General features: G+C 46.4%; 1 protein-coding gene across 1 annotated transcript in view; it reads right to left on the minus strand.

The window, feature by feature from the left end:
* grin3ba (glutamate receptor, ionotropic, N-methyl-D-aspartate 3Ba) overlaps positions 1-17,261 on the minus strand; it is an 80,666-nt gene extending 63,405 nt beyond the window's left edge. The window contains exons 1-2 of the mRNA XM_061696226.1: positions 16,972-17,261; positions 16,662-16,896 (exon numbers count right to left, since the gene is read on the minus strand). Coding sequence (XP_061552210.1) covers positions 16,662-16,896; positions 16,972-17,261 — 525 coding nt within the window. The remainder of the gene's footprint in view (positions 1-16,661; positions 16,897-16,971) is intronic.
* Between the last annotated feature and the right edge of the window lie 1,271 nt (positions 17,262-18,532).

Below are 18,532 nucleotides of genomic sequence, written 5' to 3' on the forward strand. Positions count from 1 at the left end.
AACAGATGCGAGCGCTCGGCTGCCGTTGTTAAAAGGTCCGACAGAACAGACAGGATGGAGAGGTGGAAGCACGGCGAGACACTTAAAAGGTATCACAGCCTTCGCGCCACAATAAAAGTGGATGATCAGAGTCGACGCGGGTTTCAAGGACACTTGATGGAAGTCATTCAAATGAAAGATGACGTGTTGGCACAGTTTCACTGCACAATCTCTCTGTCAACTTCTAATCCCACGGTTTCCCCTTTCGTCCCTGCTCAAAAAAAAGCCTCTCAGTTGAAAAATCTTCACACTGCGACTTAAGTAAGAAGAAGTTGACAGGAGATGTCTGGTTTTTGGCCCAAAATGAAGGGTGACTGTGTGGGGGCGATCGAAACGTAAAGGTTGCGTCCACACAAACAGATATTTTTTGAAACGCAGTCTGACACTGTACCCCTACTTCTCTTGACAAAAATCATCTTCGGTAAACTGAAGACTTAGAATTTTTAGTGGCTGTCAACTCGAGCGCTTGTTTGTCTACAAGCGCCCGCCGTTTGCCCGGTGACGACCAGCCCGGCCCGTCACCCCGCTTCTCTTGCCAAATGTCCGCAAAGGACAACTGACGTTAAACATGTTTGTGTACTTTTGTCATCCTTTGTGTAACAGGCTTTGGGGAAGTCCCCCCAAGTTTTCCACTCCGAAACCGCACCGCCTCTGCGGTCAAGGGAAACGGCGTCGACGTCACCAGTCCGCCGCATTGAACGCATCAGTCGGTACGAGAAACAAACAAAAATGGAGCAGCTTGAGGGTCCCCTGTAAATATTTTACAGAACTACCCGTCTACATATATACGGGCTAAGCCTGACTGTATTTTACAAGGCAGAGGATGTTTTAATCTTAGACAAAAGCAATAAACAGCCAGTCTTTGTGCGAGTGGAGGGGGAATGGAAGTCATCGCTGCTGTCCACTGGCTCATGGTTTAATACCCACTTATGCAAATGCTTCCGCTGCTCCCACGACACACAAGGCGGCCAACGACGACACTTTGGCTGAGTGTGTTTGCACTTTGTCGCGCGCAACCTCTGGGCCATTATGCGGACGTTTTGTCGTGCCGGGTAAAGCGCATGCCGACAATCGGGCCACATTTCTTTGAGCTTTTTGCGTGACCTCGCGATCAAAGTCAGCAAAGCCCCAATTCTTGGACGTCACTGGAAAAGATGATCTTGAGCGTTTATCGTATTTGGACTCCCTGATCTGCTCGCGTAACAGTCGAGAGCTGCAAATTGCAAATGTTAAACCTGTTGAGTATGTAAGATGGGATATCTTTACTGTCCGCTCAGAAACCGGTCGGGGGCTGACAATCGTCAATGTTAAACCTGTTCAATATTTGCAATCCGATTACAAATCCTCATGTGTGTGGTCAACAATGAGCCACAGACTCTGTGATCGTGACAATTTGGCCACTTTAGCCAGTCAGAAGTCTGACCCCAGAACCAAAACGTTTGTGGACCCCATATTTGGAGTACAGCACTTATGAGAAAAGCAGTAAGTACACACATGCTAATTGTTTTTTAGGGTCTAAATCCATTTTGAAAATGCTTCAGATGTTAAAAATCGGTATGCATGTACCCTGTTTCAGCATTTCATATCTGCCTTCACGCCGCCCCTCCAGCTCACCTTTGTCTTTCCACGGCCATCTCGGACAGCTTCCGATCAATCGGGGCCGCTCGGCAGACTTAGTTAGCGAGCGCCCGTTGTGCGTGTGCGGCGGCACGAAGCCGTGCCCTCGAGGGGCTCCGTCGCCCTCGTAATTAACTGGCCCGAGGACCGAATGCCTGGAAAACAGCCGTGTACGCTTCCTCTCCCTCCCGTTGATAATAAGCCTCCACGCGTGGTGCGTGCGCCGCGGTAAAATTAATCACTTAGGCGCGTTCAATCTCAGACATGCAATCATAAGAAAAAATGCAGCAGCGTCATTAGGTTTGAGGGGTGGGGGTTTATGGGGGATTCCACTGTTCACACTAGTGGCAGATAACAAAATGCAATACTCTGTTACTTTCCTTGAGGAAGCCTTTCAGGTATCTGTACTTGGCTTGAAAATATTTTTCAGCCGAATTTTACAGAACAGATAGTTGTGCTTTCTACTCCCTACTTTGTAAAAATATTTTTTTTTTTACGATTGTCAATCCCTACGAATGACGACAATGTAAAAAAAAAGACATTAACAAGGAGGTAAAGTCATCCTCGATTGTGATTTAGATTGATTGACTGAGATCTCGGCGAGTGATAAGGCAGAACCTGAACCGGCGGAGCATTAGCAACGATGACACGGCAAGATATTCATTCATCTTCGGATTTTGGTTTTAATTGCAAAACTTCCCCTTTCGGTCATTGAGTTAAATTAGCACCACTTTTACCAGACTCGTATCTGTACTTCCACAGTACTTAAGTGCAGCCTGAGTGCTTTTGCCTGCAGAATAGAGGAAGAAAGTGTAGCGCGTCTGATGAAGTCGCAGTCAATGGCAACAGACAGCGGCTGGTCTCGGGGATCCTGTCAATCCCAAGGTGATTTACGCAAAGCAGGAAAATAAGTTGTCCAAGCGGGGATCAATATTTCATCCTTCAAAGTGCCAGCAAAGGAATTACAACTGACCGGTGCGCAGCTCGCATCGTATGACCTAGAACCAGCAGACGGCGGTGACACATTTAAGCATGCAATATTTTTTTTTTCTTTTTTCTTTTGGGAGGCAGTTGGACGAGCGGGTCAAAAGCCACGTCGAGCACAATTCAACGACGTTGTCACATTTCTCATTGCCTCTTCACACTAAGCTCTTGGAGCATATTTAGCTTATCGATTTGAGTTTGCATCCTTGAGACTTGGCCATCGACCTTGCTGTCAAGCAGCATCAGGGGTGTTTTTGTAAAAAAAAAAAAAAGAAAAAATGACTCAGAGCTGTTGAACAAAAGCAGGAACAGCCAGGTAAATGATAAGTTTAGGAATAAGTAAAAATATGCAACTGAAACCTGTTCCTGTTTACACAAAAGATAAGAACTTAGATGTTTTCGATTTGTTGATTTTTGCTTGATCCCGTCCTCCTAGAGATAGTGCTTTGTTTTACAGGTTATGTTGAATTTCAGTTAGTCTCTGGTAACTCTGCCACAGCAACCAGAGGCTAAACTGAAAGTCACCTGTTTACGAGACACCTAACCCAAGAACAACTCAAGCGCTCTGTGCGATCTTTTGTCCATTTCTCTAAATTCGATCACCATGTTGGACGGCAGAAGTCCTGGTTCTCAGTCTCTGGTTAGATTGGGGTTAAGGTCAGGTCCAAGCATTCTTCTATGGACCTGTCAGTCAAAGAAAAAGGCCTTCCTCAAACGGTTGCTGTAAAAAAAAAACTTTAATCCGTCAGCTGTTGGCAATACATTCTGTCTGTCACACAGCCAAGCTCCTGTCCTCCCTGCCTTGTGCATTTCCACCTGGGTCCAGCTTTTCTTTAATCCTGGCCTTCTGGTGATTGTGCTTTGCTGCTTTTATTTTGCATGTTTAGACAAGTTTTTATTTTACCCTCCACTACCAGCTATTAAACAAACGCTATTACCAGGTTCCCCTCTTCCCGGACGAATTTTCATGCTATTTCGCCACGGTCAGCTGCAATCTTTCCTCTCGGGACCCGGCAGGAACAAAACAGTGCTTTCTTCAAACTGTTGATGAGCGACGCTTGAATCAATTAACTGCTGGCAGTGCATTCTGTTGGTCTTCCTTCCCTTGCGTTCTCCCACCTGTGTCGAGCTTTGCTTTAACCCAGTCCTTCTTTTCACAGTGCTTTGTTTTGTAGGGTTTTGTTGAGTTGCAAATTTTGCCCTTGACTCCCTGGACCCTTAAAGAAAATGTCATTACCAGCTTCCAATCTTCAGGGATGGCTTTTCTAGTGGTCTGGCAGAACATATGTCCATTTGGCCACGTCCAGTAACCGGAACCTGATCTGTTCCAAATACGAAACATCTGAGGTAAAAGAACGCGTCATTAGGGGGAAGGGTTACGATACAAAGTTTTGGTGAGTTGTCAACTTCACGTATAAATACTGATGTCTTACGTGCAGTACATAAACATCCCACAACAGCAAGTCGTGTCTCTTCAAGAAATTTCTCCATGACAAGGTCTGGGTTTCTAAGTTCACCCAAGCATCGAAGCAACAGAAAATGGCCGTAAAAACGGTCCTAAATTGTCTCAGTAAAGACTCATTTTGCATACAGATAGGCACGGAGCTTTCTGTCCACACCCTGTGTTCGTTTTGCATGTATTTATGTCTGGCCTCCTGGATGGAGCTTATACTGTAGATATGGCCCAAAAGATAGCCTAGGTACAGCAGTGTTGAGATTCTCCCATGCAAAATTTAATTGTTACATGACAGTGATTGATTGGGTTGATTGGGACTGAGGTCAGGGCTCCCAGGTGCATCTAAGGAACAGAAAAAGGGTCTTCTCCAGAAGGTTCCCACCATTTCTGAAGAGAAGAACTGTCTCGGAATAAGCGATTTGAAGCTCTACGTTCGATGCGCGTGGCGAGCCTTCCGTCCATACACTGCATTCGTTTCAAAAGTATTTCTGTTGGGTCTCCTGCAAGATGCCTGTCAATATTCCCACCAATTCATTCTCCGGCCATTGAATCAATTGCAACGAGACTGTTCCAACTACCTTGGTGGCGATGATGCAGAATTACAATTCAGAGGGGGAAGGATCTATCCCAAAATCCGAATGACTATTACACTGATTAAGAGGAGCGCCTCGGTACCTTTGCTGAGATGTGCTGATTATTTGTTTTATTCCTGCTGCCGTTGTGACTACCGGCTTCTGTACCGCTAAACTTCACGAACTCTCCTGTTCCGTTTCGCCGTAGCGCTTCTAATCTCGCAACCTTTGCTTGGAGCGCTCCCCCTTTTGCTTTAATCAGCCTTCATTATTATCGCCGCTGAGCTTGCTTGGCGATGCTACGCGGATAAAAGATATATTTTAAAAACATGACGCCACCTAGTTGAATAACATTTGGAGAGGAGGAAAATCACCCTGACAAAAGGACAAAATGTAAGAGAATGACCTTTCTGAGGTTCTTTTGTGATGCAGAATGACAACACAGCACGGCTAACTTATCCATCCATCCATCCATTTTTTTTAATAGCACTTGTCCTCATTAGGTGTTGTATAACTGGAGCCAAATCACAGCTGACTAGTTCCATGCATTTCGAGTGACATGTACAGTATCCAATCAATTACTAAACGTTGCATAGCATTTAGGTGAGCTGGGATGACTCTTCCCACTTGTGCAATTATTTAGCGCATTCAATGATTGACGTACCTCGAATTTAGCATATGTAGGCAATAGTTAGCGATTTTCAAAATAATAAAATAATAATAAAAGAAAGGTCTTATATTATTATTCATTACAGTTATTATAGGGCTCACCGCCTATCCGCCGCTATTCGCCGGGGTTTACCGTATTCCACCGCGCTGTTCCGCAAATTAAGTTGTCTGTTCCCACAGGGTCGGCGTCTGACAAGCCGGGCACTCCATTAACTGCTTTATGAAACGCAACTCCCATCATCAGCCCATTCCACACCGATGCAGCCATGACAGCTCAACTCTTGTGTCACCAGCAGAATGAGAACCGGCTTCCCCCGGGCAAAAGTCAACCCGACATCCACTTTTTGTGCCTCCGCGACCAACATTAAACAAAACAAAAACAAAAAATCTTCCTTCCGTAGAGTCATTTGCAATGAAATATTAAATCGTCGTTGCTTTCATTGTGCATTATTTTTTTTTTTTTTCTTCTCTTGTGAAAAGTACTTAATAATTGATTGATTCTCCTTCTGTTTGCTCAATACACTCATATTGCCTTGTTTAGCCGAATACTCCTCGTTGATTTGTCGCGTTGTCTTCCACAGCTGGGAAAGCCAAATGAATCTTATTGTCCGAGGCATTCAAGTAATTCATGCAGTTCTTCAACCTCTTTTTTTGTTGTTGTTGTTTTAAAAAAAAAAGCAATGTAATAGAAAGACAAACATACTCTAGTGCACCTGAGTTAAGGTGACGTATTAAGTGCGATGTGCTTTAGCGCTACCTGGAGGGCAGTTTGCCCTCGGCCACGAAAGGTAATAAAGACGGAAAACTCACAGCGTCTCCTTTTTGTCTTTGACTCTTATCCGTTCGTCACTTTGCTCTTATATATCATTGGCACTTTCCTTTGACTTGAACCCTTCCTTCTCAGTGCTTGCTGCCATTTTATTGTCTATCTGCAAACTTGGCATCTGCGGCTGATAAATTGTGTGTATCTGCCGAGTTGTTGCACGTATGAATATCAGATTGTCAGCTTTAGTGGTCCGCCTGGGAATGTCTCTAATTCATGGAGCGGCTCCAATTTATTTTTGTTTCAGTTAACGTGATATTGCTGGGCGATATCTGTATTTGCGCATTCACATTTTTGTTTAGTTGTAATTTATGCTTGTATATAAAAAAACAAAAAACAATCAGGAGTTATTTATTATTTATATGTACAAAACCATGTTTACTTCTCTTGAGAAATCTTGCCAAGTCAATTTTTCCTGTTCTATTGGCAGATAATTTTGCTAAAACTAGGTAACATATCTCCTCCTGGAAGCTGTCACCTGATCGTGTTGGAGGGGTTTGTGCGTCCCAATGATCCTAGGAGCTAAGTTCTTCCGGAGGCGTGGCTCGAAGGCGAGCACCTGGTGGTCGGGCTTGCGCCCGTGGGGCCCGGCCGGGCACAGCCCGTAAGGGTAACGTGGGTCCCCCTTCGGGTGTAGTGCGAGCTGGGCGGGGGCCGAAGGTAGGGACCTTGGCGATCCTCCGATCCCCGGCTACAGAAGCTGGCTCGAGGGACGTGGAATGTCAGCTGTCTGGCAAGGAAGGAGCCCGAGCTGGCGTCTGAGGTCGAGAAGTTCCAACTAGATATAGTCGGACTCGCCTCCACACACAGCTCGGGCTCTGGGACCAGTCCTCTCTCGAGAGAGGGGTTGGACTCTCTTCCACTCTGGAGTTGCGCACGGTGAGTGGCGCCGAGCAGGTGCGGGTATACTTATTGCCCCCCGACTCGGCGCCTGTACCTTGGGGTTGAACAAAAGTCGTATTTGTAGTTCATTTTTTTTCGAGAATAAAGGCCTCTTTTCCAGAATAAAAGGCTAAATAGGTTTATGAGAATAAAGTTGTATTTATCAAATTCACTTGTTAGGTAATGACTTTCTTCCCTCGTTTGACATTAATATTATGATATTATGACTATCTTGGAAAAATACGACTTTATTCTCGTAGCATTGTGACTTTTCTCGAAACTAGGCAACTTTTTCATTCCTATGGCATTTAGGGGTATGATGGCATGATCATGTTTACTCGGTGTTAGGATAACGAGGCGCTCCTTGGAAAAATGTCTCCCCTGGCCTCAAAATGTTTGAGAATCCCAATCGTACAGTAGTTGCCATCACTTGTTGGAATCGGGAGTCGTGATTTAAGCACGCTCTAAACAAACACGAGGACTCCAAAGTTAGCCCAGAGGCGCTACATCAGAGTTCTTTCACTGCGAGTTACTTAAGGGTGCTGCGCTTAAATTTGCACCGGCCTTAATGAGCCTTGGCGAGCTCATTGCAAAGCTCAGCGAAGGTCGATTGAAATCTGACTCTTGTTGGATGGGAGCGGGTGGCCTCTATTATTATTCTGTTTTCTTAATACCCATTAAATCTCAAGCACAAAGTGGCCACGTCATTAAGTAGGGCCTACTAGCTGCCTTAATTTGGCGCTGGTAAACATTTTGGTGCATATTGACTAAATCGCAGGGAACACTTTGGACTCTGTCGGAATAAAATTAAGTACACTTTTTGTACAGCTCAAAATGTCGTTTGTCCGTCCTGTGATTGGTTGGCCAAAGCAGAATTTACAGCCAACTAGTTTCTATAGTTGTCAAGTGATCGCGGTGGTATTAGGAGATGGATTAAGTTTGGTAAGTCCCTACTGAAGGGCCAGGTATGAAATGCATCGGCAGCCACTGCTTGGTTGCTACCAGCAGAGGCGCTGTTGAGTCAGTCTGAACGGGTTACACGGTGACGTCAGCTATTCAAAGTTGAACTACGGTATGTTATGGCAACATTATTCTTCTCGATTTGGCAGTGGAATTAAAAAGGAAATTCAGAACATTCAGCGAGAGATCCATCCCACAGTGTTTACAAATAACCATTCATCCAATCATTGGGCGTTAATTTTCCTCATAATGCCCATCGGTTGTTCCCCAGTCCGGAGTGTAGCTGTTTTGAGTGGCATGCCAAATAAAGTGGACGTTGACTTTATTGTTGCGTGATTCAGCTCGAGCGTGGGTGTGATCGTCTGTTTGCGTGCTTGCTACTGACTTCGGCTTTTGACATGCATCAGACTCGATTTTTCACGATGGGTCGGCTTCAACTCACACATGACCCTGATCAGAATAAGCAGTAGAAAATGGACGGCTGGATGGATAAATAGCTATTCGTCCATGAATGTTCCCCTTTGAATGTAGAAAATCCTATTTAACATTTTCACCAGCTTCGACTCTTGTGTTGATATTCATCTACACAAGTCATGTTGGGATGTCTCGCACTAAAGCCGATGTGATACAAATCGGGATATAATACGATATATTCATAATGTGTTAAAGCAACACTCAGTGCGATAAAAACTCCAACGGTTGAGACCAAATACAATTACGATACATTCTGTAAATTCTATCGACTCCCCCTGAAAGAATTTTTTTTTTAAACAACGCTTTGCTGTTCTATGCCAAATTATATCCATGATGCAGTTTTACCAAATTCTACTGAAAGCTATTACAGTATGGTAGAATTGACTCCAATTACCATTGATATAGATACTTAATATCAACGACCCAGGAAACAGAATCGCTTGTAACGACGTTTAGTCTAGCTCAAATGATGTCCGTTACAATTATGCTGTCATACGTGCACTTGATATCAATTAACCCAGAAAGAAAATCAGTATTTTACCGATTTCAGTGACATTTAAAGCCATCCATTGCTATTCCATCTCAAATTATGTCCGCATTACAGTTTTTCCAAAGTGGGCAATATGACTGATGCTTTATTTATTTTGAATGCCAAAGTCTAGTACCTGCGCAATGCGACTCATCCGAATTAGCCCAGTACAAGTGCCCTACTCGTCAAGGTACTAGAAGGCCTGCCAGAACTCCATTTTGTAACTTCTTGTTTAAGGGTTTCTTCTCAGTAGCCAGGAGTTTTTCTTTCACGACATGATTCTTTAGTGTGAAGGAACACGCTTTTTAACCCACCCCAAATAAAAAGTACCTTAAAATCTCGTTTGTTTTTCTTGATTTTGTACTATTCAAGGGTACCTTGAAGTTTGAATGGCTGAAAACCCGTATCCCTAACCCTAATTCATCTCCTATACGAAAGGTGAGTTTTTCAGCAAATAGCTGAGAATGGATTGCACAAAAACAAACGCGCCGTATATAAGAATATGTCGACGAGAGGCTATAAATCATCCCTACGTTTGGGTTTGCGCCTTCTTTCTCTTGCATTTCTTCCGCACAACTTGCTTTCTGGAGCCCTAGCCCACTCTCCCGCCTTCCCCCTCGGGCTAACCCGCCGTTTTTCGGGCATTCGCAGGATGACGGGTCCGTCGCCATCTGCCGGTATCTGTTTAATCCCAGCCCGGCGCACGTCTCCATCACCTGTCCTACCTCCCCGTCCGCTCGCCTCTGACCTGTGACCTGCGGGAGTCGCGGTTTCGTGCCGCGCTTATCGCGGCACGCCAGCTGGCCTCCAGCGCCGGTGTTGCGTCTCGGTTCGTCGCTCACGAGGCCGCTGCACAAAGTCAGGACGGGAAGGGAATTGTGGAGAAAATGCGAGGGAGGGAAGTAGAGCACAAAGTCCACACGGGTGTGTGCGTGCTGTATGTGTAGATAGCGGCCAGGTTATCAGCTGCTAAGCCTTTAAAATGGCACATTTGGAGGAAACACCTCAACGGAAGAGAAACGTCGAAGCGTTACGACTGCTTCCCAGCATTCCTGCGATAATTTCCATCAACGTCCTTTACTGCCCACATCCTGATTCCTTCCTATACTGCCTATTTTTCCGTCACCTGGACAAGGAAGAATCCGGGAAATTGCTTCTACTTTTAAAATTGTACAAGAGGACAATAGTTTCCTTAAATCGACAGTCAATAATACATTCATTAGCTCTTTTGCCGGAGACTGGACGGAGCCCCAAAACCGACTGATTCCAACAGGTTGGTTGAAAAGAGGGTGCGAGCAGTACTGTCATTTTTGAATTTTGACAGAAGCGCAACAGAGGCAGACACCTGGGAATTGTTTTAAATGGTGGGAAAACAATGCCTAATTTATCCAGTCGTTATGCATAATCTTGGCCATCGTTTATTTTCAACACCTCAGAGAATGTCATCCCAGGATCAGTAACACTGCGACCATTTTCTTTCACTGGACAAGCGTGCTCAAACAATGAAGACGTCGATCGGAATTTGAATCGTTCGGCTTTGTTCTTTCGTCAATATCGTCAGCCGTGCCTTCCCTTCCTCTGTCGCTTTCTCCCTCACCTGATCTTATCAACTGATGAGATCTTGACTTGTTTCCGAGCCCCGTAATCCCCATTATTATTCTTCATTTCTCCTTTTACTTGGTGTGGACTGTGGTGATGATTTCCTCCTACCCAAATCCTCGGCTCCCTTCCTAATGCTTCATTTCCTCACACAGCAGTACAGATCCCTCCACGTGCTCCGGACGTCGTTCTTTCCCTCGTTTGCGTTTTCATCATCGCGTCCCTCATTTCCCGCCCGGCTCCTCCAATGTGATTTAATCCTATTCCGCTTTTACGATACAATGAACACAGATCAAATAAAGTAAAACTACTCATCAATTAATTTGTGTTTACCTTGACGTATCTTGACATGGCTAACACGGCTCCTAGTGGCAGTCGTGGCATGGAGGAGCGAGAAGCTAGGGAGCTAGGAAGCTAGGAAAAAGCGTCACGCTGGTGTGGAACGACTTCGGACGTGCTCCGCGGACCAGTGGCACAAACACGATGCAAAAAAAAACAGCCTACATGAATCAACCCAGAAAATTGAACTAAGGGGTTCAGGCAGCCTCAAATATGCGGTGCCATTAACGCCGCATAGACGCCGCCGAACTGTCACCGCGCCGCTAATGAAGACGAAGACGAGGGGGGTAACAAAACAAAACAAAAAAAAGCAGCTTTGAGCTGTTTGCAGTTAAGTGGCTAGCGTGGAGCAAACTGTCACTTGGCTCTGGCTCTGGCCTGACTTTTTGGGGTCTTCCGCCCCCAACCCCCACCTCCCTGGGCGCTTACTGGGCTGCGGAGCAAATCCCCGCATCATCCGAAAGAAAATGTGAAAGGCGGCAGGCTTGCAAAGCCTCATTAGGCTTAGTAACTCATAGCGCCGCACAGCACTCAGCGTGTTACATGCAGATATGCAACAGCGTGCGACCGCGTGTGTCTACCTCACAGCCACAATGAGAGTCTTTTTTCTGCGGGGGTCAGGGATTAAAATGTCATTTCATTCAAGGGATTCCCCCCCCAATAATTGTCATTTTACTAGTGAAGGGATGTCATTAAAGAGCCTATAATAATAATAAAAGAATGAATGAATGAATGGAGGGACACACGCGAGGGGGGGCGAGCAGTTCCCAGATGAATGATAAAAATCCGAATTATTACATTCAAATAAAAGACAGCTGTGTGAAAGGTGACCGGTTAAATCACAGGTCGGGAGCCATTTCAGTTTTTAGCGAATCCAGGGCCATATTAAATTTAGCACCTTAGTGCAAAACGTGTTGCAGTCGGCACGTTTGAGAAGAGGAAATTGAGATTAGATACACTTTTTCGATGCGATGACAACCCAAAAAGACACGTGGGCTTCTTTCACAGAGGCTGGAAACGCAGTGTCACCTGATGTCTGCACCAGGTCGTTTCAATTTGTTGTGGCTCTTGTGTCTTTCAAGTTTTTTCCAAATCGGAGCCTCCGTTACTGGCGCGCACGCACGGGCTGAGGAGGTTGTAAAAATATTTCGCAGAGGAAGAACGGATTGACGCATCGCGGATTTGCGCTCGATTCAAGCAGAAATGTGTGCGTACGAAGTGTTTGTGAATGGCGCCCATTGGGAGGGCTTTAAATCGTCATAAAACGTTCACGGCAGTATCTCGGTGTTGGAGTTTTGCATGTTCTCCCCTTGGTTGTGTGTGAGGGCTTTGTTTTTTTCCCAGGTACTCCAACTAGTGTAGGAACTGTCTGTTGTCAAATGCACATCAGGAACATAACTCCAGCTGCGTTTTCTCATCTTGGCAATATCGCTAAGGTGACGCGGACTACACTCCGTGCATTTCTTACATCTTCCCCTGACCATTGTAACATGCAGCTTTCTGGTGGTCTTCCCATGTCGAGGATTAAAAGCCTCCATTTAGCGCAAAACGCTGCGGCAAGATGTAGCGCACAAACAACAGACGCGCTAAACGAGCCACAAAGGCAAATAACGTGCGCGGTATAGCGAATTAAGACTGTGAAATGAAGCCTTGTGAAGAATTCCGAGGATGGATTTCAATAGTATTAAGTGCGGGTGTGGGCGTAAGGAGATGGTAAAAGAACGCATCCTCGGCGGTAAAATAATGAATTCTCGCCACCGCGGCCGCCTCGCTTAATCACATTTAGTGAATCAGGAAGAAGCTTGTCCGCCCTCCCTCCCGGCGCGTTCTGGCCGCCACAGAAACGATTTTAGCCGATAATATCGGCGAGTCAAAAGGTGTTCGGCGAGGCCACGCTCCGAAAGCGGCGAGATTGCAAAGATATTCGTCGTTCATTTCAAGCGACGCACACGCTGTTTACACACCGGCGTGGAAGGTCGATTCTAAATGCGGTTTCATTCACTCGGGGGGATTAATAGAGGTTACATTAGCTTGAACGTCAAATCTCATCACGTTGCTCAAGTGGGAATTTAGAAGGCCTTATTGTGTTTCCGCTTTCCCCCTCCTCACTTTTTCACACTCATCCGTGTCCTCTGTGTCAAAAGATACACAGCAGAGATTTACAGTCGGGGGGCGGGGGGGTCACACACTGCTTTTAATTAGCTTAAGTAGAAAGCGAGGCTTTGCGAGCCGCAATGCATCGCTCAGACCGCAGACTGAAAACAGACCAGCATCATTCGCCGTCCTTTTCAGTATTTCCCCGAGCTTGACATTTACGAGAACTTTCCGCATCAGATTCCCGATAACAACTCGAAAAGTGGTGGTGGAACAAAAACAACAGAAATAACTCCAAATCTTTTCAACAAGCAACATTCCTTCAAAAATGATCCATGCTCTGATTTTCTCCGGACGTGATTACTAAACTTAGCTCCTCCCCGACATACAAAGAAGAGATGGATCACTTCAACGTAGTTCCTTGACACCAATGTACTACTTTCCCATTTGGCAGGGCTTTGCCCTTGGACCTGAGCCACAGGGCCACAAGAATCTTGGAGCGGATATCTGTCAAAATAAAACCGGTTCTTGATGTGAGTAACTCTACCGTTACGCCACCAATTCGCACCGGCAGGTCGTGTGAAAGGGGGCTAATCGCACACTGGGAGGGCGGCGCCCGGTGTGTTTGCTCAACAGAGGACGCCCATTGTTGTTGCGGTGTGATTGAATACGCAAATGGAAGACCATTTACATTTTCGAGGATTCTCCCAGCGGAGGGAGTTTGGAGCGGAAAAAACAAAACAAACCCATCTGCCAAAAATCTGCTCGGTCGCAGACTCGGCCAAAAACGAGTTTTCCCCACGGTTTTCTGTGGGGTTTTTTGTTGGATGAGGAGAGGATCCCCCGGGATTTATGGAAATGATGGAGATTTTTTTTTTTCTTTTTGGGCGAGAGCGGAGCCCGTGTTTTTCAGGCGTCCATCCCCACAGCGGAGAGTTCCGCTGTTTAAACGTGAACTTGTTAAGCGTGTCGACGCACATGGGACGACTGGCAAAAAGCGGCTGACTGCGGGGGGGGGCGTCCGTGGCAAGACACCAGGAGCGAATGTGTCTTCCATTGAATGGTGGAGCAAGAACCCTGTTGATTTTAAGACACTCCCAATTGCACTTCCCCTTTTTAAACAACTGAGCAACTTGCGCTGTTATAAACCTTGGAGCAACAAATGAACACAAACGGTGGAGCAACACCGGTGTAGACAGACAATAATGCAATAATCAGAGGCATATATTCTTTATCCTCTTCCAAAAAACAACTGATGTTATTACAAATCACTGAGAGTAGTGGTGACTCGTCTTCATTTGTGTTTGTATGACAGTATTTTGCTGGGCCCCGGTGGGCACAGCAGAAGGAGCAGCGCGATGAATTGAATTCATGGATTAAATCATGATGCGCAAAATCCTTTAAAGGCCTTTTCACATTGCACTCAGCAGAGCGCATCGACCCATTCATTGCGTAAAACGACAGAACGCTGTGTCGCGTCGCCAGGCAGCGATTCCCAGTATGCCGAGATTTGGGACACAATAGAAATGACGTTCCATGACGTGGTTAATGAAGGTACGGCGATGGAGGTCCAAACCAGCAGGTAAAGCCTCCAGGCTACTTCCTGGTAGGTCACTAAGCAACCACTTCCAAATATGGGCCAGCTTGCACCAAGGCGCCCTGCCCCGCGGTGAAAACCAAGTGCAGTGTGAAAGGGCCTTAAGACTTTTGCATAAAGAAGCAATAGCCATGTTGATTTTGAATAGCAAGTCAGCAAGTGTATTTCCAACAATTGATGTGGGGAATTAGTATATAATTAAGCACTACATGTTGTTGTTTTTTTTGTCAATTTGACAACATCACGGTGTGGGGGGTGGGGGGGAGGGGGGGGGGGAGAAAAAAACTGCTTCGATGCTTTCTAGAGAACATGGCAGACATGCTGTGCTACACTTTGCCACCCAGAAAAAAAAGGAAGCCTAAAAAAAAAAAAAAAAGGCTGATGCATACAGAAAGTGAAAGAGTGATGGTGGTTTCTTTTGCCCTGTGGCTCTATGCCAGAATCCCGCAGAGCTCAAAGTCCTCCTTGCAGCTGGGGGAAGCTCTCAGCTGTGTCCTGGCTCACCCTTTGCCGTCTCTTTCCCCTCTTCCACCTCTCTCTCTCTCTCTCTCTCTCTCTCTCTCTCTCTCTCTCACGGCCTCGCCAAGTGACCTCATCGTCGCGTCGGGGGTGACTGTTATTGAAATCAGATACGACAATAGTTCATCTTGAGACGTTCTCATTCCGCTTTCTGTCATCTTCTCTTGCCTCTCCCGTGTGTGTGTGTGTGTGTGTGTGTGTGTGTGTGTGTGTGTGTGTCTACAGCAAAACTGGGTTAAAAATGACTACTTTTTTTTTTTTATGAGCCATTTTATTGTTTTTGACTCGGTGATACATAGGCGCTCTTTATTTAGACACAGTCGTTGAAGTTGGCTGGAAGACGTTTCTTTCGCTCTGACCAACCAATCAGAGGATGGATGACGTCATGGAATTTGAAAATCTGATTGGTTAAAGAAACAGTCCCGTTGCGACTGAGACAAGATCGTCAACAACAAATATTAGAATTGAGGTCACAGGTGTCAAACTCGAGGCCCGGGGGCCAGATCTGGCCCGCCACATGATTTTATGTGGCCCGCGATAGCAAATCATTTTGCGTCACTGTCAAAAACATCTATTAATTGTACGTGCAATTTCTATAGTGATGTTTCATTTCTAACCGTTGCCCAAGTGTAACAAAGTAAAACAAAACTAACAAAGTGTCTTGTCGCACTTGGCCGTCACGCACATGCAGTCAAGCCTTTGCAGAGAAGGGAAAAATGAGAATGCTGTAAATAAAAACAGCTTCCGCTTGGGGGTGCTTGATAGTTGAGTCCAAAGTGAAAGTATTGAACACGCATGCGCAAGGGGCCTACAGGTTCGCCCAGCACTGAAAGTACACGGAAGTCGACGTCATAAGTTTCACAACTATATTTCCCAACCTTCATTGAGACAAGGGGCGTGTTGTACATTGGGACCAAAAAAAATTAATAAAATAAAAAATTAATCTCACGCAACACCGCAGGAACAAAGAAACGTTACAAATAGTTTGATCAAATGAGCTCAGTTTACTCTACAAATAGTGTGAAATGTGCTCCTGTTTATTTGAACACCAAGTTGTTATTTTGATTTTTAGTATTAATGGCAACAGGTGGGCACACAGGTGAATTGTACCTTCTGCCATCTAGTGGAGGAGAATATGGTTGTTCTGCCTCAGTCTACGTCGCTGGCATAGATAGACCAACTAAAATACACTATTTGCAGTAAATAATCATTTTCCTTTTAATTCAGAGAAATGGGAAGCACTGCCTTTAAAAAAAACCCACAATTATTGATGTTAAGATGTATTCCGTTTGCTTATTTATGTTGCAATTTTTTCTATAAACACTCGAGTGCGTTGATTTCACTGACATTTCGTGCACGTTTTTATAAAAGAACACCAAAAAAAAAGACAGTTTGGAGCGGAGGGCCACAGAGGTGCAGCAACAAGCAGCATGCAAACGAAAAAAAACCAAAAACAGTTTTAGATGTCGCATTGTCTTAAAAGAAGACACGCGCACGCATGCACGTACCTTGGTGACGAGAGGCTCCGTGTCCTCCAGGATGGAGACGAAGGGGGTCTCCAGGAAAGAGGAGAGGAACTCCACCTGGACCAGCTCCTCGGTGGTGCGCGGAAAGGCGAGCACGGCGGACACACCGCGCACCACCAGCTCCTGGCAGGCGCACCGGGATAGCGACGCCGGGTCCCATCCGGTCGGGGAGCGAGCCACCACCTCCAGGCTGAGGTTGTAGGGAAGCAGCGGGAGGCTCCGGGACGGGTTGCCGCCGCCGGGGGCGGCGGAGGTGGAGGTGGAGGTGGAGGTGGCGGTGCTGCTGCCGGACGAGTCCGAGGCGGCGGCGGCGGTGGCGCTCTGGTGGCGGAGGCTAGCTAGGGCGCGGTTGAGCGCGTTCTGTATCCGGGCTGGCTGGCGGGCGGGCAGCAGCGCGCCGAGGCGCACGGTGTGTCCGATCCGGGCGAGGACGTGGCACGACGGCGGCGGCAGCAGGCAGGGCTCCGGCGACGACAGGGCGCCTACCGGGAGCAGCGGCAGCAGCAGCAGCAGGAGGGGCAGGTGGCGCGGGGGTCTCCCGGGGGCGAGGCGGTGGGTCCAGGGTCCGGAGAGGGGCACCATGCTGCAGCTCCGACACGCGACGCAGGAGGACTGGGCTCCACTCTGCGGGAGATGGCATAGCTCCCCCTTGGCTCCCGGCTCCAGCGCTTTACCGGGACTTGATGCTGCTTCTTCCCCCCCACCCCACAACCCCTCCTCCCCTGAATTTCGATCTATTTGGTTCTTCTTTCACACTCTGTCTATCCTGCGTCTCAAAGTTCTTTAAATGAACCCCCCCCCCCCACACACACACACACACACACACACACACAACAAAAAAAAAACAGACTCGAAGCTCGGAGCAGCCCCTCTTTTTTTCTGCTGCCGACTGGAGTCAGGCACACCAGCTGCGTGCGTGCGTGAGTGCGTGCGCGCGCGCGCGCGTCCGCCAATAATGTAACCTCTCACGGAGACTGCCTCTTGTTGAATTTTAATGGCAAATTCGGAGGCTAACAGATCAGTGTTTGTTCATTCCCAACCACACGCTGCCCCTTTTTTTTTTTTTTTTTTTTTTTTTTTTGGTGCGTAAATCGAAACGCGCAGAATACACTAACGCAGTAGTGAAGTCATACTTGCAGTCAATGTTTTGATAAAACATTTAGCAGGGAGGTTCGATACCAGACCGATACCGGTTTTCGCCGATACCAAGTACCGATACCACTAGTTCTTTTGACGCATACAATTTCAATTAACACAATGACATATAATTGCAAAGAAAGAAATGTCTTTCATTCCGACGCACATGATCATTCACTGATATGTCGAACCACCCCAATGGAGCGCCAACTACTGGCGAGGAGGACTTACTCGGTGCTTTACGTATCGGTGGCTGGTATCGGCAGCCTTTGCGAGTACCCAATGCTTGGAAATAACGTCAGTATCGGCCCCATATCGATACCTGGTATCGGTAGCCCTAATTTCGAGGAAATACAACAACAAAAAAACAATCAAATGAAAAATAGTAAGTTTATTATGGTTCAACTTTAGCAGGTAATAGGGGTGGAAGGGCTCGAGAGATTTTTTTTGTAGTTGACTATAATGTGATGAAAGTTGGGTTAGTCAATTCATCGGCGATGTCGTTGATATTTTTTGAGCATACCTTTTTCGCATATGTAACATACGTCGGCCACATACACTGAACGTACACCGTCACATTCGGTGCTGTATTCTGTCCACTGATGTTTTTGCTGTCGTCACGACGTAACTCAAATGTCCGCGTAAGTCGGAACTCCTCTCGCCTTTGATTTCGTGACAGTAGTTAACAAAGTTTTACGCTTGGAAGAAAAAAAGGA

This window comes from Phycodurus eques, chromosome 14, assembly GCF_024500275.1.
Source record: "Phycodurus eques isolate BA_2022a chromosome 14, UOR_Pequ_1.1, whole genome shotgun sequence".
Lineage (NCBI taxonomy): Eukaryota > Metazoa > Chordata > Actinopteri > Syngnathiformes > Syngnathidae > Phycodurus > Phycodurus eques.